General features: G+C 42.0%; 1 protein-coding gene across 3 annotated transcripts in view; it reads left to right on the top strand.

Moving 5' to 3' along the window:
- The window catches only part of SRPK1 (SRSF protein kinase 1), an 869,057-nt gene that overhangs the window by 304,925 nt on the left and 542,675 nt on the right, over positions 1-21,457 (top strand). For all 3 annotated transcript variants that reach the window (XM_078644338.1, XM_078644339.1, XM_078644340.1), the window contains exon 7: positions 17,208-17,314. In XM_078644338.1, the coding sequence (XP_078500464.1) occupies positions 17,208-17,314 (107 nt within the window). The remainder of the gene's footprint in view (positions 1-17,207; positions 17,315-21,457) is intronic.

The raw sequence follows: 21,457 nt of genomic DNA, 5'->3' as shown, positions 1-21,457 counted from the left end.
GGTCAAAAACGAAAGTGGATCTGGACCCTTGGATAGTGAGGCTATGCTGAGGCACCGAAATGCCGAAGTTACCTAGCCCAGGGGCTGCAGCTGCATAGGTCTGAAAAGACGTCGGGATTCTCAGTTGACGAACCAGGAGCCTGAAGGAAAGGAGTTGCTGGCAGGCGACCAGTGAAGATTGTTCGGGTGATCCAAGCCTGGATCGAAGATAGATGACACCTGAAAGCAGAGGGGACCAAGTTCGTGACTACTAGCCAGTAGTCAGGTGGCACCAGGAGGGCACCGGGTGATAGTCACCTCGACTAGGTGAGTGGGCGACGCTGGGCTCTGTAGTCTCACGGACCAGGAGGCGTTGTCGGCGACCAGGATGGAGGTACGAGCTGTCCCACGATGGATGATGCTCTCGACGTCGCTGGACCCAGGATTGGGGCAACAAGTCTTGGCAAATTCAAGCCCACGCGGTGGACCTAAAATGGCGTCTGGAGTGGACCAGGAGGGTCCGGGGTGCTCCTCTCTTGGAAGGGAGCATGGGCCAGTCTGGAGCAACCAGAGCAGCAACAGTGATGTCGTCGGGCGTCGTTAAGAAGGCCACAAGCCAGCGGGCTAGTAGCCAAACAACGCGGTGAGCAGCAAAAAGCAGAAGGGCCCCACGCAGATCGTGGAGATGCTGGGAGGCTGAACTTCGGTGCTGGGGCTGCTCAGGGTCGGGGCTTCTCGGACCCCAAAGCACTCACCAGAGGATCCCTCGGCGGTCGTGCTGGACAGAAGTCGTGCAGTCTTGAAGATGGCCGGTCCCTCGAGGTCTCGTCGCACCCACGGTTCTCAGCTTAGCTGTAGAGGTGGGTAGAGGTCAGAGGTGCCAGGGAAGCCGGTTCTCGTCGAGCTGGGCAGTCGGATTCCGGAGGAAGGACTTGCAGCAGACCGCAGTGTTCTTAAGATGGTGCCTGCGGATGCAGGGTGACTACTCCTTAGTCACAAGGGAGAATCTTGAAGAAGAAATCTTGATGTCCTTTCGTAGAAAGTCGTGTCTTGATTCCAAAGATGATCTAATTTGGAAGGGGGCCTGCTCCTACCTTTATCTTGGAAAAGGGGGCTGGCACGCGACTAAGTCCTGCCCTATGGGTGGGACCAGGAGGGGGGTGGTTACACCCCTCTCCTTTGGCGGGCTTTCCCCAGCTCAGGGGCTGGTGTGCCCCTGGAACTGGTTCAAGCCGGCCTATGCACAGTGAGCACCGGGGTGCCACTTGCAGTCACCTTCCTCTGTAGCCCTGCCTACCTGAAATACACAAAACCCTGTCTGGGACGGTGCTGGCACCGCCCCTGGCAGGAAACCCTTTGTCCTTGCCTCCTGCTCTGGGAGGACTCCCAGCAGCAGGAGGGCAGACTTGTGTCTCAGTGGCAGCATCCATTTTGTGGATGCTAAGGCTCTGTCTGACTTTAACCGGGGTTACAGGTTACATACATGTCGTGTCCCTCTAGAAGGGTGGAATGCTAACCCCGTCGCCAGAATTGGCGAGGGGTTAGTATTCCAATTCGTATGACACCTTACTCGACATGTTTTGATAAAGCGATACCAGAGTTGGCATATAACCGCGAGGATTATAATGCACTTAAGAGTATATGGTATGCGATATCATGGAAACGGCTAAGGGATGGATCCCGAAAGCCGCAGACAGGCTCAGCTCATGCCAGAGCACTCTCACACGATTCCAAGCACTCTGCCTTCAGGATTGTTAAGGCCTGCCATAGGAGTGACTGATAGGAGATCGGTGTGTCCATTTAGGTTTAGACATAGGAATACTATATCTAAAGCAAAGGGTGATTACACCACCTTGCCCCAGCTGTCGTGCAGCCAGTTGTGTCAGATTTAGTTAGTCAGGCCAGGGGTGGCATAATACATGCTGCAGCCCCTGGGAGACTTCTGGGTGCACCTCAGCCCTGGGTACAGGGACTTGAGAGGGCCCAGTGCCAATTCAGTACCTGGGTACAATTTGGATTAGAGAGAACAGCTAGGCTGTGGGTCTGATTAGCAGGCCCACAGCCAGGGAAAGTCGTAAACCAGTGAAGCAAAAAGCAAAAAATCTGGGTGATCATAGGATTGCAGACCCTACTCTCCTACAGCAAGGATCTGAAAAAATGTGTCAATGTAGCCATGTAATGGTGTAGACACATTGATCTAGTAAGGTTAACTACTGGTATACAAATAATCATAAATATATGAATATACAAATAAATATCTCTTGAAACTTTGAAAAGTGGGGAAGAAGCATAATACCTCTATAAAACCAGTTAAAAAGTCAATTCACCTATCTCCCGCATAAACAGCTAAAAACCAAAAAAGGCTAAAAGACTGTAAAAATAGGATAAAGATCATGACTTAAAATACTGGAATGCGAAGATTGCTAAAAACCACCACTTAAAATCGAGTCTACCTTACACCAAATAAGTTAAAATCCAGATCAAATCCAAGCATGAATAAACCAAAAAACACTCTTTCCAAACTGTGATCATAAGCAATTGAGCAAATCTTCACCTGTGTTCATCCCATTAGGCATCTTAGTATCAAGTCAGGATGTAGTGAGACTCAAGCTGACGCAAGGATTTCTCTCTGTTGCCACCTCTTTTAGATTTCGGCACTGCATCGATAACCGTACTATAGATCATTGAGGTTGTTATGATGTACTAGGTTAAAGTGTCTGGCGACTGGATAACTGTTGTCAGTGTTGACAATAGCTCTTAAATGTTGTAGGATACGGTTATATACCTGTAGCTTAGTGCTACCTAGTATCTCAAGTGACGTGCACACTAGTACGTAAACTGCGCATTCAGTACGGCACGTATATCGACCCTTAATCAAGACTGGTTGAGAATGAAAAGCATCAATATATTCTGTTTTGTTTGTGCCAAATTTACATGCCCTACATACATTACATTTACGAAAACCATTTTGGGTGGCTAACCTGGTGGTAGGGGCCTCGATCTCCTCAGGACAAGTTTTTACCAGAGTGTCTCGCATGGACGGCTGAAGAACTGGAAAATTTCGTTCTCAGGGAATACTTACTAATATAACAAAAACTTGGCACAGAAGCTGTAATATGAAAAGACATCTTTATTAAATTTAACATAGTGAGGCCACGTCACCCAGAAGCCGTAGCAAGTGAATGAGGTAGTCTGAGGAATGAAGAGGACAGAGGCCTTTTATATGTTTTTAGTGTTACATGACTCAGTACAAAAAAGAAAGGGGCAGTTCTAGCTTTTGCAAACATGCAAAAAACCAACATTCCTTCTTACACAAGCTGCAGAAACCCATAATAAAAAGCCGGCACATCCCCATCGTAAACAGGCCATAAAGAAGGGATTAGAGACAGGTGTGAGCAAGATTAGGCAGGGTGTGTGTGCGATGAAAAGCTTTATGGTAGGCTGTGCCTTGATGCTATCTCGCTCGGCCACTGGGAAAGGAACTGGTCGGGCAGGTTCGGCCTGGGGCGATGGTTCCAGCTTGCCCAGGTCACAGAGAAGTCAACCAAGGTGTACGTGTCCTTTGGAATCATGTTTGGTTTTAATCATTGACCTATGTGAGGGCAACTCACAAAATGGCTGCCGTACACAAAATGGAAGCCTAGGGTTCAGGACGCAAATTACGATTTCGAGGTGAAATAGTCACTCGAATATGACGAAAATGCTTGTACATAGTGTACTAGCCATTCTCGGTCTTTTGATACAAAAATCGTCATGATACGACGATGTTTATGACACCGGTCCAAAATTTTCAGTACCACATGGCGCCCTTCTAAATGTGATTGCGGGACTGTCTGGCAATAATCGAGAGAGAGTAAGGTCAATTTTGACAATGTGCCAATTATTAAGAATGATTTTTCTAATCTGATGTTGTTGGTTACTATAGGTGGTGATAAGCCTGACTGTGTTAGACTCTAACGTTTCTGAGATAGATGGCTCAAGATCTGCGTTTTCTCTCCATGGAATCAGTAATGTTAGCCTTGGCAAGAGCTACTGTGAGATCCTTAGCCCTGTATCCTCTTTGTAAAAATCTCTTAAAAGCATCAGATTGGCAGTTGTCACGATCTGAGTCAAGACTACAGATTCTCCTAATCCTAAGGAATTCTCCGTAAGGAATGCTGCCAATTAGATGACAAGGATGACTGCTGTAGGCATGTAAAGTAGAGTTACCTGCCGTGATCTTTCTGTGTAACTTCGTCTGTATAGTATCGTTGCTTATATACAATTCCACATCTAAAAACTGGCATTTTTGATCACTAATTTGAGCTGTGAACTGTAGATTAAAATAATTCGCATTGATGATATCAATAAAGTTCTGTGCCAATTGTGCAGACCCTCTCCATATAATGCAGATGTCATCAATATAGCGCCACCATTCAACAATGTGTGCACCATACAATTGCCCATGGGTGTGTCTGAGGACGTGCTCCTCCCACCAGCCAACATGTAAGCATGCATAGCTGGGGGAGAAGCACGCCCCCATAGCCACCCCACGCACCTGTTGGTACACTTCTTTGTTGAATAGGAATAAGTTGTTGTACAGACAAATTTCAATCATTTTCAAAATCATGGCATTATGCTTGTAACATTGAACATCCTTTCAATCAAGATAGTACTTAATGGCATTGAGTCCGTCATTGTGTTGGTTGCTGGTGTACAAAGAACTAATGTCCATACCAATTAAGAGATAATCTTTCTGCCATCTGACTGTTTTGAGCTTGGAGAGGAAATGGCCAGTGTCTTTGATGTAGGAGGGAAGTGATATTACAAACTCTTGAAGAAAGTAGTCCACATATTTACTCGTTGCTTCCAAAAGGCTCCTTTGTGCCGAAATAATCGGACGCCCTGGTACCGGTGTTTCATTCTTGTGAATTTTTGGTATTAGCTAAAACACGGGAGTAATAGGATACTCGTTCTTTAAGAATTTGTGTTCATTTTTACTCAACAGTCCCTCTCTTTTCCATTGTGCCAGTGTCCCATGTACTAATTCCTTGGTGTCTGTAATTGCCTTACTGGTCACTTTGACATAGCATGCTGTGTCTGCTAACTGGCGTTCTACTTCTACCATATACATGTGTTTAGGCCATAAAACGATGTTGCCACCTTTGTCGGCTTTGTTGATGATAACATCTTTTGCCTTCTGTAGTTTGCCCAATAGTTTGGAATATTAGAAGTCATGATATTTCCGTTTCCTCGTTCGGCCCAAGACTTGTTTATTTAGAAGTTTAAGTTGTGTTGTCACGACTTTGTGAAAAGTATCTATACAATCCTTGGGCATCATGGGGACAAAAGTTGAAGCTGGACGAAATGGGCTGCCTATGGCGCTGTTGCAGGAGATGCCCATCTCTTGAAGCTCTGTTTGTGTGTCCAAAGTAGATTCCTCGCTGTTAGAATTTAGCGAGTGAACTGTTCTGAGGGTAGAGATGTCAGATACCTGAAATCTGGTACTCGGGTAGACTAGTTGTGACTAATGTAGAAGCCAACTCTGCTGCACTATTAAGTTTGAAAAATTTCATAAGTTTTAACTTGCGGATGAATTTGTATACGTCCATGCGTGTTTGTGCATATTTAAAGTCATTATTAGGGCAATAGGATAAACCCAAGGATAGGAGTTGAAGCTCCGCTTTATCAAGGTCAATGTTCGACAGATTAATGACCGTGTTGTCGAAGATGGTATCATTGTCTTGCTCATTGTGGGTTAGTTCTTGTGGTAGGCTTTGTCTTTCTTGTTTCACTTGTTTGCGCCTGAGTAGGCGCCTTTGTTTCCGCCGCTTGTTTCGCCGTCTCCAAGTTTCTTTTGTACTGGTCGTGGCCGCAACGTTTGGCGGCTGTCCTCGATTTAAAAAACCGAACTCTTCTGGTGGTGTGTAATTTGTGGGAACTAAAGAGGTTTGCCTTGACTGATCATTGTTCTCCGACTCTGAGCTACTAGGAATTGAGCTCAAATCAGTATCTGAACCGTCTTGAATTGGAATACTGTGTAAATCTGAATTTGCTCATTGTACTCCCATAGCCTTTCTTTTCACTGTGTTAAATTTACGAGAAAAGGTGAAGACTCTACCACACTCATCTTGTTTGTCCCTTGCAAACTTATATATTTTCCTTATTTTGATTGTTTCGTCATGTTTGCTGAGCCTTGCATTGATTTCTTCTCTGCCTTTTTTGATCATTTCCTTGTCATTACTTGCCTCCAGTTTATCATTCAATAACTCAATCTGTTTCAAGATTTCAACCCGGTCAATAGCGGCATATTTTACTAAGATTTTGACCATGTTCATTGAGGCCTCAAGATTGTTAGAGGCCCACTCTTTTAGCATTGCTGGGTTCGGGTTCTCGAATGACAGTGCTATGAGCACTCTTAATCCTCGCGGCACTCTGCCAGCCTCTACGTACTTTTCCAGGGATTTACGTTCCCACCATTTGGTGAGTTCGCTACGTAGCAGTTTTCCAGTTGTTTAAGTAACTTCTTGGTGTGATTGTCTTTAGATGCATCATTCTTACTTGCAACCCCCTTTGAATTGCTGCTGACCTCAGGTAGGTTTGAAAACATGGCGTCCGCCGCTGCTTCCCTATCTTTCAGCATGTCCGCTTGGGTGGCCATGGTGAATAGATCTAATGGTAAAACGTAAATAGAGCACTTGTACACTAAAGGCAGACGAATCTCCTTCTACCCTGTTTGTGTATTTGTGAGTTTGATGAGCCTTATCTCTCCACCCGCTCAGTAATGCCTAGTTCCATGAGCGCGCTTGGCTTACCGATGTAGAGCTGATCCAACCTTCAGCAGCGTCCTCCGACTCCGCGACTGCTATCGCAGATCTAACTTGGCGTCCACCTCTGCGCTGTTGTCCAACTCTGTGGCTGGCGGGGGGCTGTCCGGGAATACTCCTTCCGGGTTACTTGGAATAATCGATTCTGCGACGTCGACTGCAGACAGACAGCCAGCATGAGGGAGAGAGGGTCCTTAAGGGAGAAGACAGCCGTACTTCCTCCCGTTTAAAGATGCAACAAAATCCTGCAGCAATCATCCATATCCCCTCGAGGCTCGAAGGGAAGAACAGGTACAGACCACAATTTGGCTCGTGAAATTTTAGGTGCTGTTTATTATTATCACCACGACCATCCTCGCATGACGCGTTTCGACCGGGTCTCCCTGGTCTTGATGACATGACGTGCCAACATAGAGGCATGTCTTAAATAGTGCATACAAAAACCAAAAGCCCCTACTACATGTTCAATAAACATAGAAGACATCTTAATGCTATAAATACATGAAATTATCGATAAAAATACACAATACATGCTGAATACATCCAATTGTAAACATAACACTCATTGGAAATCTCCTCTGCAACTTGTAATTACTCAAAAGTGCTAAAATATATATATATATCATGTCATGTGATCAAGCTTCAGGAGGAAGCGAAACGCTTCATGGCGGACCCGCTGGGCACAATAAAATTTCTTTAATTTTTGCACCAGCAAATTGTGGGTCTACTCCTCATCTTCTTGTGTCCACAAAAGAAAAGGCAGCACTCACGGGGCTTGACTTCAGCAGAGTTTTTTTGTCTCAAGTGTTTACTTGAGAAAATAAAACTCTGCTGCAGTCAAGCCCCGTGAGTGCTGCCTTTTCTTTTGTGGACACAAGAGGATTTTTGAGAGAGTATATTTACACGGAGCACTACCGTGAAGCGGCAAACACGCAAGTATTTAAAATAATAATACGTCACATGTTGAAATAAACATAGAAAAAGGACTTATGCAACATTGAGTATAAAATTCATGGCGGCCATCTTATAGCGTGTTAAATACATTAAAACAAGTACAGTACAAACAAAAGTGCAAAGTGCTTGTGCAACATTTATAAAGATTCTCACATAATAGTGATAGGACTAGAGTGAATTTCATAATTGTATAACAATTTCAAATTAATATCAATTCCTTTTCACCCTGAAGTCCTCCATAATTGTGCCCTGAATGGGCCATCACTTTGTGAAACTAACTAATTGTTTTAGCTGATTTAAATGTAGGGATGAATTGAGGAAAGGAGGAGGGATATCAGAAGAGGGCATAGCATTTTCATTTGAATTCCCTTGTCATTCTAGTTATGATGTTAATCGCCCTTCTCTTCCAGGGGATCCTCATCAAAGTCATAAGCATTAGAATATTCCCGCCCATGCGCAGCGCAGCCAATCATATCTAGCACGAGATCGTAAGGGGCAGCGGCTCCTCAGAGTCCCTATATATATACAATTGGAAATTTCTTAAAATAACTCTGCAACTACTGAACAGATTTACACCAAATCACTACCTTGAACCAACATCTCCCTTTCTACCAAATTTGGTGTAATTTGGTTCAGCAATTTGGGCTGTAGCTGTGTCTAAAGTTTCCTATGTAAATTATCATGGGGGAGGGGGGGCGTTTTGGCCCCACACCTTTTTCACAGACCCTGCTTGACTGATCACCCTGAAACCTTCAAGACAGCAGCTGTAGTGAACTTCAAACTAGTTTAGAAAATTTTGCGATCATTCGTCAAATGACGCCAAAGTTATTAGCAAATGAAAAAACCCTCTTCCTATGGAAACTACATCCTAACTATAACCAACTACTCGTGACCTCCAGTAAGTGACATACATATATATATCTATATATTAGTGTTTGTGTATATGTTTTAATGTGTGTATGTGTTAATGTGTGTATATGTGTGTATGTGTGTAAATGTGTTGTGTGTGTGTGTATGTGTATATATATATATATATATATATATATATATATATATATATATATATATATATATATATATATATATATATATATATATATATATTGCATCAACAAAGTTCGCCAGTCCCCCAGCCTGCTTGCGGCGGCGAGCTCGAGCGGGGAGGCGACCCCCTATTAATTTCACTGCTGCTCTGTCGGTTAGGAAAGAAGTCAGCTCGAGCCCAAGTCCATTAAGCGTGAAGTTTATTAATCACACAGGATGCCAAAAAACACCCGACGCGTTTCGGTGCAGCCGCACCTTGGTCACGGGTAACAGTGTTTTTTTCTTTCACGCGTTTTAAAGTAAACAGCAAAATAACATAACATAAAGGTAGGACTACTCGTCCTCACAGAAGTTTGTTAATCCACATTGTGGCGGCCATATTTGAATATGTTTGTTTAAACAGACAAGTATGTAACCCAGTTACCACAGTGATTTAAGAACAACTCAAGTATGAACTCAAAATTAAAGCGACATAACATTTCATGTATCAATGTTAATGAACTGAGTGTGAACATGATAAATCCTTCTAGATGACAGTGCATCAGAATATTGTTAATACATAACGCCCCAGTGGGCTATCACACTCTAAATGTGATTTGTGTCTCACATTTCAATCAAGCCCCTGTGGGCTATTAAATCAAATGTGAAAATGAATAGTCACTGTAAATTAGTTCGCACATAGTCCCGCCCAAGTGGGCAATCTAATAATTTTAAGTTCCAAATAATATGAGGTAAAATTGGGTACATTCTCTTGAAACAGTCCAATTAATTCAGCAGCCAGTGGTTTCCCATCCTTGTAACGTGGCGACATGTGAGTCTCCTACAAACATAAAATATGTAATCACTTTAAAATACACACAATTTGTTTTAAAAAAAAAAACAAGTACACAGACAGGTTCAAAACATCTTTACATGATTCAGTTACTGAGTTTAAGGTTTTATGAAATTGTTCAAGCTAGATGGACGGATAGCTCCTCATCCTTATTCAACCCCAAAGGATGTACAGTGTCATATTTAATTATGAACTTTGACTCAAGTCGTCTTAATTGTCTCAATCTATCACCACCACGTTCTGATGGCGGAATCCTGTCTAGGGGACAAAATTTCAGTAGACTTAATTTTTCTCATGAACATCCTTAAAGTGTTTTGCAATAGGGTAGTTCTTGTCCTCATGTGTGATAGCCCTCATGTGTTCTAGTACCCGTTTTTTTACTGGATGCTTTGTGCTACCAATATATGTCAAAGGGCATGGGCATTGCAATGCATAGACACAAAAGTCTGACTTGCATGTGAGGTGTTTTTCAATACTGAAAATGTTGCCATTGCTAGATAGTGTGATTTCTTTCTTGTTAACACTGTTCTTGCAGGCTTTACACGATTGACAAGTAAAGAAACCTTTAATTGCTTTATTCTCCTTACTGTCAATTACCATGTTGCTGCAAAGCATATCTTTCAGAGCTGGACATTTTCTAAAAGTGATCATTGGTTGTTTCCCTACAACCTGCTTTAGTGTGTCATCTAGCTGAAGTACATGCCAGTATTTATTGAGACTCTTCCTGACCTGCCATGTCTGGTCAGAATATGTAGTAATGAATCTGATCAGTTCTTCTTCACTGTCACCTTTTGGTTTTGGGGTGAGAAGTTCTTTCCTCTCTATGCCTCTCACTTTGTTACAAGCCTGTTCAACCACTTTAGACGAGTAACCCCGCTCCCTGAAACGTTCTTTCATTTCCTCATTAAACTCCAAGTTTGTGCTGCAATTTCTTTTTGCACGCAATAGTTCACCCAACGGTATACTGCAGATCAAGTTTTTCGGGTGGCAACTCGACGCATGCAGCAGGCTATTGCCTGCCGTCTGTTTGCGGTATAACCTGCTACTAAGCTTCCCGTTATCAACTGACACTAGTACATCTAAAAATTCAATAGATTGTTTGTCAATAGTACTGGTAAATTTTAAATTGCAGTCATTCTGATTCAGTTCGGTGACAAATTGTGCTGCAGCTTCCTTACTGCCTCTCCATAAACAAAACACATCGTCAATATACCTGGCCCAGAGGACCACGTTCTGGGTAAAGGCTGTGATCTTACTCGCCACCTGCTCCTCCCACCAGCCCAGGTATAGGCCTGCGTAGCTGGGGGCGAAGCAGGTTCCCATCGCGGTCCCCCTGGCCTGGCAATAGACCAGGTGATCAAACAGGAAGTAGTTGCTGGTAAGACAGGCATACATCATTTTCACAAGCATGTTAGTGTGCATCAAATACTTGACATCACGGCTTCTCAGAAAATGTTGGTTAGCCTCCACACCTAGATTGTGGGGTATACATGTATAAAGGCTGTTGACATCTAATGTCATAAGCCACATGTCGTCCTCCCACTGTATGGGTTCAATTATTTTCAAAAAGTCTCGTGTGTCCTGGAGATATGATGGTAGTTTTTCCACATATGGCCTTAAAAAGTGATCTATGTATTTAGATGTACTTTCATATGTGCTACCAATCGCTGAGACAATGGGTCTCCCTGGGGTACTGTCGCATTTTTGTGTAACTTGGGTAGAAGGTATAAGACCGCAAGTTTCGGGTGATCACATTTAAGAAATTTATATTCCTCTTCAGATATTAGCTTGTCTTGTTTCCATATCAACAATTGTTTCTGATACTCCAAGCCATTCTTTTCGTAGAGGTTTTTGGAACTAATTGCATAGTTTGAACGATCATCAAGCTGTTTTTTACCCTCCTCGAGGTACATTTCAATTGGCCATACCACAACATTACCGCCTTTGTCAGACATTTTTATTACAATGTTTCTATTGTTTTTTAGTTCAACCAAGGCCTTCCTCTGTTGTCTGGTTAAGTTGTCATGATCAGATTTATGCATTTTGTTTATCCTTTTAAATTCAGTGATCACACCCTTTTCAAATACATCAATGCTATCACAATGAATTTGTGGAAGAAACCTTGACTTTGACTTAAACCCACTGCCACTGGGATGGTCATAGTTCAGTTCTTCATCAGATAAACATTCTAGGGTACTTGGTATGTCATCAGTTTCAGAGCCCAAACAATGCATAGTTTTAAGAAGGCTAATGTCACCAATGGCAACTCCTGTATCTTCCTTTAAGATTGCCCCTCCAGAGGGTTTTCTGTTACAAAACCATTTCTTTAATTTCAGCTTTCGTATAAAGTGAAATAAATCAATCCTGCCGTCCACATAGTTAAAACGGCTGGAGGGGCAAAATGTCAATCCCAATGAAAGAACTTCAATTTGGTCAAAAGATCAAATTAAATTAGAAAGATTTACCACTGTGTTGGTGTTCATCATTTTTTGGCCGTCTTGCCTCTTGTTGTAACTCCCACGAAGGCATCGATCAATCCCTGTCTTTTGGCGCCTCTTTTGCCGCCGCCTCTGGCGCCTCTTCCACGACCTTGATTTGGTGATTCTACAGATCCGGGGCTGGGGCTGACAGGCCCTTGTCTCCCTTGCGCCATGAGAGAGAACTCTATTAAAATATTGTTTTTTACTCCTTCAGTGGTTATTGTTCCACCACTGGTTGAGGGCATTGTCCCGTTCTCCACAACCATATTTGTATCAGTATTTTCGCCATTTGTAGCAGTTTGGATTGGTTGTTGTTTTTCAGGTGCATTCAATATTTTCTTGTTCAATTCTCTTAAATGGTCAAACTTTTTGCCAAAGGTAAAAATCTGGCCCCTCTCATAGTCCAATTGGTCGCGGTGGAACTTACTTTGTTTCTTTAATTTGATTTCATCTTCCGCTTTTTGTAGTCTTGTTGTCAACTTCTTCATCTCAGTTTCAAACTCACTGTCAGTATAGTGACCCCTCAGTTGTTCAATTATTTGTTCAATCTCCTCTGACAGTCTCACCGTGTCTTTCTCGGCGTATTTGATAAGTAATTTTAACATGATTGTTGAGCAGTGGTGGTTGTTCTCTACCCATTCCTCTATTAGCTTAGGGTCCGGGTCAGCAAACGTGGGGGTGATGAATATGCGCAAGCCTCGTGGTACCCGTTTACAGTCCACGTATTTTTGCAAAGTGGTGGCCTCCCACCACTTCACCTGCTCCAGCTTCGCGCTCTTCCATAACTTGTCCCAAAGCTCTTTTTTAGTGTTTTTATCGCGAGCTGTAGTGCCACTCGCTGTACTCACAGCTGAATCTCCTGATAACGGGACAAACAGCGTCTCGGCTGCTTCCCGTCGTGAAGCCTGTCGATTCGGCAAATCCATGTTTGTTTGTTTTAATCCCACCGTCCGTGAGACTACACAGCCCTCAATCAAGCTGTCACACGCTTTTCCTCAGTCACGGCAACAGCCGCTGCCGTGCTGGTTCCGCCTTCCCGCTGCTTAAGTTGATGTTACTCACGTCTTTCAAACGGCACCTCCGCGTCAGGACACTGCTTCCTAGCCCGCCGATGTAAGCCAGCCGGCCAGTCAGGGACCCGTAAAAAACGGGGAAGCAGTTGCTTGCCTGATAGACGTTGGTGTCGATTTCACGTGTCAAATAAGTTCAACAATCCACAGTTCACGGGCGGGCAGGGGGATGTTCCAAAAGGATGAATTGCATCAACAAAGTTCGCCAGTCCCCCAGCCTGCTTGCGGCGGCGAGCTCGAGCGGAGAGGCGACCCCCTATTAATTTTGTGCCCTAGACAGGATTCCGCCATCAGAACGTGGTGGTGATAGATTGAGACAATTAAGACGACTTGAGTCAAAGTTCATAATTAAATATGACACTGTACATCCTTTGGGGTTGAATAAGGATGAGGAGCTATCCGTCCATCTAGCTTGAACAATTTCATAAAACCTTAAACTCAGTAACTGAATCATGTAAAGATGTTTTGAACCTGTCTGTGTACTTGTTTTTTTTTAAAACAAATTGTGTGTATTTTAAAGTGATTACATATTTTATGTTTGTAGGAGACTCACATGTCGCCACGTTACAAGGATGGGAAACCACTGGCTGCTGAATTAATTGGACTGTTTCAAGAGAATGTACCCAATTTTACCTCATATTATTTGGAACTTAAAATTATTAGATTGCCCACTTGGGCGGGACTATGTGCGAACTAATTTACAGTGACTATTCATTTTCATTTGATTTAATAGCCCACAGGGGCTTGATTGAAATGTGAGACACAAATCACATTTAGAGTGTGATAGCCCACTGGGGCGTTATGTATTAACAATATTCTGATGCACTGTCATCTAGAAGGATTTATCATGTTCACACTCAGTTCATTATCATTGATACATGAAATGTTATGTCGCTTTAATTTTGAGTTCACACTTTAAATACTTGAGTTGTTCTTAAATCACTGTGGTAACTGGGTTACATACTTGTCTGTTTAAACAAACATATTCAAATATGGCCGCCACAATGTGGATTAACAAACTTCTGTGAGGACGAGTAGTCCTACCTTTATGTTATGTTATTTTGCTGTTTACTTTAAAACGCGTGAAAGAAAAAAACACTGTTACCTGTGACCAAGGTGCGGCTGCACCGAAACGCGTCGGGTGTTTTTTGGCATCCTGTGTGATTAATAAACTTCACGCTTAATGGACTTGGGCTCGAGCTGACTTCTTTCCTAACCGACAGAGCAGCAGTGAAAAAAAAAAAAAAAAAATATATATATATATATATATATATATATATATTAATGTATAAAACACAAAAAGTCTCTCGTTCTGGAACCCTAGACCCTACAGGGCGGCTTCAAAGCAATGGGCACAGAGCAGCCCATCAATTACACTTGCTGTGCAGAAACAAACATATTGAAGCCCACTGCTGCAGTTAAAATTGCTTACATGGCCGAGCAACGCCAGCTTCCGTTTCCTAACGTTTCGGCTTCAATAGCCTTGCTCATAGGTGGAAGATGACGCAGGCATGAGCTCAGGTGTTGTTTAAAAGATTTTATTCACGTGACTGGGTTATAAAACTTCAAATCCCATAGTGCAATGCGCATTCTGTAAATGTACGAACTGGAAGTCCTCGCATTTCAAACCATTTGGAAAGTTCTTTTTGGCACATGCACTGATGTTAGTCATGGAATGCTGTATGATGGCAGTCAGGTGAGAAGATGAAAAGCCGTAGTTTGGTTCTTGCTACTACGTGCGACCAGAAGCATTTTCAGACTGCAGTACGATTGTTGCAGGACATAAGCCAGCCACAGCCACAAATCCCTTCCTCACGCATTCCTTAGTTTCGTTATTTAGCATATCCTTTGTAGGTCGGGTGCGCGAGCGGATCAGGCTCCTCCATAAACATAAAACACAAAAAGTCTCTCGTTCTGGAGCCACAGACCCTACAGGGCGGCTTCAAAGAAATGGGCTCGGAGCAGCCCATCAATTACGCTTGCTGTGCAGAAATAAACATATTGAAGCCCACTGCTGCAGTTAAAATTGCTTACATGGCCGAGCAACGCCAGCTAACGTTTCGGCTTCAATAGCCTTGCTCACAGGTGGAAGATGACGCAGGCATGAGCTCAGGTGTTGTTTAAAAGATTTTATTCACGTGACTGGGTAATAAAACTTCAAATCCCATAGTGCAATGCGCATTCTGTAAATGTACGAACTGGAAGTCCTCGCATTTCAAACCATTTGGAAAGTTCTTTTTGGCGCATGCACTGATGTTAGTCCTGGAATGCTGTATGATGGCAGTCAGGTGAGTAGATGAAAAGCCGTAGTTGGTTCTTGCTACTACGTGTGACCAGAAGCATTCTCAGACTGCAGTACGATTGTAGCAGGACATCAGCCTGCCACAAATCCCTTCCTCACGCATCCCTTAGTTTCGTGTATGTTTAATGTATGTATATGTATTAATGTGTTTATATGTATTGTGTGTATATATATATATGTATTAATGTGTGTGTATATATATATATATATATATATATATATATATATATATATATATATATATGTATTAACTCCTTGCGTGCTGGAGCACTACCTCGCTAGTGCTGCCGTCTGCCAACGGCCAAGGCCGCCCCGCCCCCCTAATAGAACGCCAGCACCGCAGCGGAAAAACCGCCTGCGGTTAAGGCGTTAATGTGTGTATATATATGTATCATTGTGTGTGTATATATATATATATGTATTGTGTGTATATATGTATTATTGTGTGTGTATATATATATATATATATATATATATATATATGTATTAATGTGTATTAATGTGTGTATATGCTCTTTAACTGCTATTTATTCCAATTCAAGCATGTGTGTGCGTCTATGAAATATCCAACACTGGTTGCTTACCTGTAAGTTCCAGTATTTATATTTCTCATAGATTCACATCCGACCCACCCTCCTCCACTGATAGGCTCACATTCTCTTTGGTACTATTACCTTTTCACACTTGTGCTCTAAAAATCGAGAGACAGAAGCCTCTGTGGGGAGTGTTTCTAGAAGGTGCTGCAACCTGATTGGTCTTTATTAATGATGGAGATATGTTAAGTGAAGTTGTTATAGCCTTTCCAAGCTATGTCAACATTACTCTGCCTTTCTAATTAAACTTTGACGACAGGGAATTATTAAAGCGTGGGAATCTATGAAAGATGCCAATACTGGGGAACCACATTTGCAGGTAAGTAACTTATTCCCACAAGTGGATATATTCACTGAGAAACCTATTACAAAATAGCTCCACATTCATTATATGTCCGTTTTCTCAGTTTAGTCACTAAGTTTGTATTTCTATGGAGTGTTATACTACTCTGACCTGCGAGAGAGGTTTTGGACAAAATACTATGGGCCGGGAACCATTGTCTGGAATAAATCATCTTTACAGATCCTACGGAGTGTCTTTGAACATAAATTTATATAAGAATACTTTTGTTATGATATGAAGGGCCTCCCGTGCGTGTAGCAGACCATCGTCACAAGTGGCTTGTGGATGCTGGGATGACTTGTCTTTTGTTTTCATTATTGATGTACATGTGACATGGATTTTTTTTATTCCACATTTAATGCATAATATTTGTGTATTTGTAAGTGATGTATGAATATTTTGTCATAAACAATGTTAGCATTGTTTCATAGTATTCCCAAAAGACATTCTTGATTACAATCTGCTGCTCCTGTGTATCAGTTTACCATAACTAAAGCAACATCTATTATTTTACACGTTTAGTCCACTTTAGTGACAGTTGGCAGCCTGCTGCTAATTTAGACCCATGCCTTGCCAGTGATGTTTGGTACTTCAAGTGCATAGGTCTCAGAGTTATTCATCTTGTCTGATGATGTGTTGTGACAGAATTGTCCAGGCAATTGGGGAAGAACTTAATACAGAATGTGAATTATCCTGCACTCTGGGGGACAAATGCTATCTGCTTTAAATTAATATAGATACAAGTACCTAACGCAGTTGTTTTGCCAGCATGTGGCTTGTTTAGTTATCCTTGACCTGTTGAAGATGTGTGCATGGTGTTTGAAGTTCTGGGTCATCATCTCCTAAAGTGGATCATTAAATCAAGCTACCAGGGTTTGCCACTTCTCTGCGTGAAGAGCATCATTCGACAGGTATTTTCTGCTCATGTTTCAACAGAATATGTTATGTTTACTTCTTTAGCAAGCAGTTTCCAGATGCATATGGAATCATGCTTTAGTCAGATCTTATATTTGAGACATTTCTGTCAAAATGAATATTTAACATTTTAGAATTCTCTGTCAAAAGTCAGTTGCATTTAATACCTTTGCAATTTTTATAGAGTGAACTAGACGAAAATGGGCATTTAAAATGTTGTCCCATTTTGCCAAACGACTGTGATTATAACAAGCAGTAAGGATTTATTTGTATGTTTTCAAAGAATGTATTAAGCAGTCTAGCAATAGCTCTTACACATTGTACAATCAAATATTAGTGTTTTAGTGAACTGATTTCTCTTCGTGACAAATTTTAGAGTAGGTCTTGCAATTCAAATGCCCTTGTTTTTCATACTAAAAACCTTTGCATCTGTTAATCGCCTACTCATCAATGTGTTGGGCAGGAGAAGCTCTAGACCTGCTTTCATCTTGGAAACTGACTTCCTAATGTGTCAACTTGAGATTGGTACCTTCTTCATTAGGGCACCTACTAATTTTTTTTTAAGTTCAAGAAAATTTTATTTGATAATAACATGAGAAAAGCAAGGTGTCAATACAAAGTACAAAAGAATAGAACACATTGAGAATTATGAGAAATAAGCCAAACATAAGATTGCAAATACTATCAAAAAGGAAAACCGGAAAACCTGGGCACTGGAACGAAGAGAGATAAAAGAAAATGAACAATAATAATAAAAGCAGTAAAGAACCTGAAAGAAAAGCAAAAATGGTACAATGAGAGAGAGAAAAATGGAATGTAGTGAGCATTTAAGGGGGTTTTGAAACTTCTTGTTGTGAAGGCTGTGGGGGGAACGAACGGATAGCACAAGTGTCTAAATAAAGTGTGACAGGGTGCCATAAGTCCAAACGTTTTGCAGCCATGTGAGCCGGAAAGACAAAGGCAGTGTCCAGTCTGTGCTTGTGGCAAACATTGAACCACCACGCCTTAAAGGAAATATTAGAGGAGTCTTTCCAATTTACCGTTATCTGTTGAAATGCTGCAGCCAGTAGTTAGTCAATGATCTGAGGCTTTAGTTCAACATTATCCCAACAAGGAGAGAGGCTGCCCAATAAAAGGTTTATGCAAGAAAAAGGGATACATGTGTGAAAAATCAGGTTAATTTGAGCCCAGACCTGTAGCCCGAAAGCATGAACAGAGGTACATAAGAACAACATGTGAAACAAAGTTGCATGTGGGGACGAGCAAGACCAGCATGTGTGAGGAGTGTGGGGGAAGCGCTTATGGAGGTCAAAAGGTGTGTAGAGAAGTCTATTGTAAATAAAGAACAGGGATTGTGTCAGGGTTGCCGCTCTAGAGGATTTAAGAATCTTAACCCAAACTTTGTCCCACAACGAAATAGGCCAGGACGTGGAGAGGTCATGTTCCCAACATTCCTCGACTTTGGATTTAGGTCTGGGAGAGTGAATAGTATCAAGGTATTTATAAATGGAGGAGGCCTTTGGAGTCTTACGTAAAAATGAATGAAGTAAAGAGACGGGAGTGGGAGAAGCAGGCGATGGATGAAGCTGGAAAAGCTGATTGTAAGTTGTCAATACAGCCTCCCTGAGTAAATAATAGTTCCATGTGAAGGAGGTGGGTAAGTCATAGAGAGAACGGAGAGTGGCGAAAGACAAGAAAGAGGATTGAGAAAAGAGTTGAGATATCCATATCAGCCCTTTGTGATGCCACGCTTTCCAAAAGAAACGTTTGTTACTAATAAGTAGGGTATTATTATGCCAAATGGTGGAGGAAAGGAAATCAGCAATGTTCGTGGGAGGGGAATGGGAAGAAGAAAAGAGCAGTTTAGTAGTAAACTTATGAATGGGAGTGGAAATGGAAGGAGGTTTGCGGGAGAAGGAAAGATATTCGGCAAAGGAAAAAGGAGAAAGAAGAAGACGTTCAAATGTAGCCCACAGAGGACAAGGGGTGCTAGAATCTTGCAGCCAGAAAGAAGCTTGACGTAGTAGAAACGCCTTATGGTAAGCAGGAAAGTTTGGAAAGTTGACTCCACCCTCTGTCTTAGGACGAATCAGTCGAGCAAGAGACATTCTAGGCTTTTTCTTATTCCAAAGAAAGGACGTCAGAATGGAGTTGATTTTCCTAAAGAATTTGGAAGGAATGGAGACAGGAATATTGGAAATGGTATAAAGGACTATAGGAGACAACATCATTTTAATAGTGTCAAGGCGGCCCCACCAAGACAGGTAGAGAGGATGCCATTTAGACGTTAGATCCGTTAATTTTTGGGTACATTTGGATAAACAAAGGGAAATAGTAGCTGGAATGGTAGGTGTGATATGCAAGCCAAGGTATTTAATAGAGGAAGATTTCCACGTGAAGTTGGAGGCAATAAAATTGGGTTTAAAGGTAAATTTCGTTAAGGGTAGGATCTCACATTTATCATTATTGAGTTTGTAGCCAGATATTTGGGAATAATCATGCACTTCAGCAAGAAAGGCAGGGATCGAAGCAGTAGGGTTAGAAACAAAAAGAAGGATGTCATCCGCATATGCGGCTAATTTGACTTGGGAATCTGCAATTTGAAAACCTTGAATTGCAGGGTTCTGGCGAAGTTTGGATAGAAAGGGTTCCAAAGCCAAATTAAAAAGGAAAGGTGATAATGGGCAGCCTTGACGAACACCCCTTCCCAAATCAAAAAAAAAAAAGATTTGACCATTAGCACAGACAGCTGCACGAGGATTGGAGTAAAGTAAGGAGATCAAGGAAATAAATTTGGGGCCAAAACCAAACCAATGAAGGGTGTGAAAAAGGTAGGTCCATTCAACTCTATCAAATGCCTTTTCGGCATCAAGGGCAATGGCTGCAAGGGAATGAGGTAAATGACAAGACTTAGATAAAACATTAAATAGTAGTCTAGTGTTGTCGGTGATAAAGCGGCCCTTGACAAAACCTGATTGTTCCGCACCCAGAAGATCCGGGAGAAGAAGATCGAGACGTGCTGCCAGGGATTTCGCAAATACTTTATAATCAATGTTAACCAAAGAAATTGGCCTGTAATTCTTACAATGTTGGGCATCTTTTCCCTCCTTTGGTATGAGGCAGATATGTGCATCAGAAAAAGAGCCGGAGGAAGAACCCAGGGTAAGGAAAGTTTCAATGAGGGAGTGTAGTTTAGGGATGAGAAGTTTTGAGAAGTGAAGGAAAAATTCAACAGTAAAGCCATCTGGCCCTGGAGCTTTATCTTTTTGGAGATTCTGAAGCGCCGTAAGTAACTCTCTCTGAGAGATATTAAGCTCTAAATGGGAGAGGTCAAGCGGGAAGTGAGCCGGTTTTTGAATATTGGAGAAAAAACGATCCAGGGATTGAGAGGAGGGTTGGGTTTCGGAAGAATATAAGGTTTTGTAAAAGGCAGAAAATTCAGCAAGAATATCTGTATCTTTGTGTTTGAGAACGGAGTGTGTGTCATAGATGGATTCGATATTCAATTTGTTGTGCTTAACTTTCAAATAATTAGCAAGAATCTTCCCAGCTTTATTTTTTCCCCCATAAAACTTTGCACTCGATTTCAATAAATATAAAGATGCATAATCGGTAGACTTTTTGTTAAATTTCATTTTGGCATTGATCAAGGCTGTTAAGCTGTCTTGCGAACGGGAGGTAAAATAAGAATGCTCCAATTTCTTAATGTCATGGAGGAGAGTAGATGTGTAGTTACGGGCAGCTCTCCGCTTTTTTGCTACAAAGCCAATAATAAAATCCCTAGCAGCAGCCTTGAAGGCGTCCCAAATGGTGTGCTTAGGAATGGAGGGAGTATCGTTGATGGAAAAGAATTCATCAGAGAATTCAGTAAAGGATGCGGTGAACTTGGGGTCCATAAGAAGGGAATTATTAAAACGCCATCGCTTGGGTCCAACTGAGTTAGGGATAATGTCAAGTTGAACTAAAGTGAGGGCATGATCCGAAAGTAGTATCGGTCCTATCTCTGCATGAGTAAGGGTTTGGGCAATATCATGAGAAGCAAAAATGTAATCAATCCCGGATTGGGAATGATGACAGGGAGAATAAAAAGTGAATTCCTGCAACAATGGATTACAAAGGCGCCAGGCATCAGTGAGTTT

The sequence above is a fragment of the Lissotriton helveticus genome, chromosome 5_1 (genome assembly GCF_964261635.1).
Source record: "Lissotriton helveticus chromosome 5_1, aLisHel1.1, whole genome shotgun sequence".
Classification (NCBI taxonomy): Eukaryota; Metazoa; Chordata; class Amphibia; order Caudata; family Salamandridae; genus Lissotriton; species Lissotriton helveticus.
Note: the sequence above shows the minus strand (reverse complement) of the source record. Positions and strands in the feature narration are given on the sequence as shown.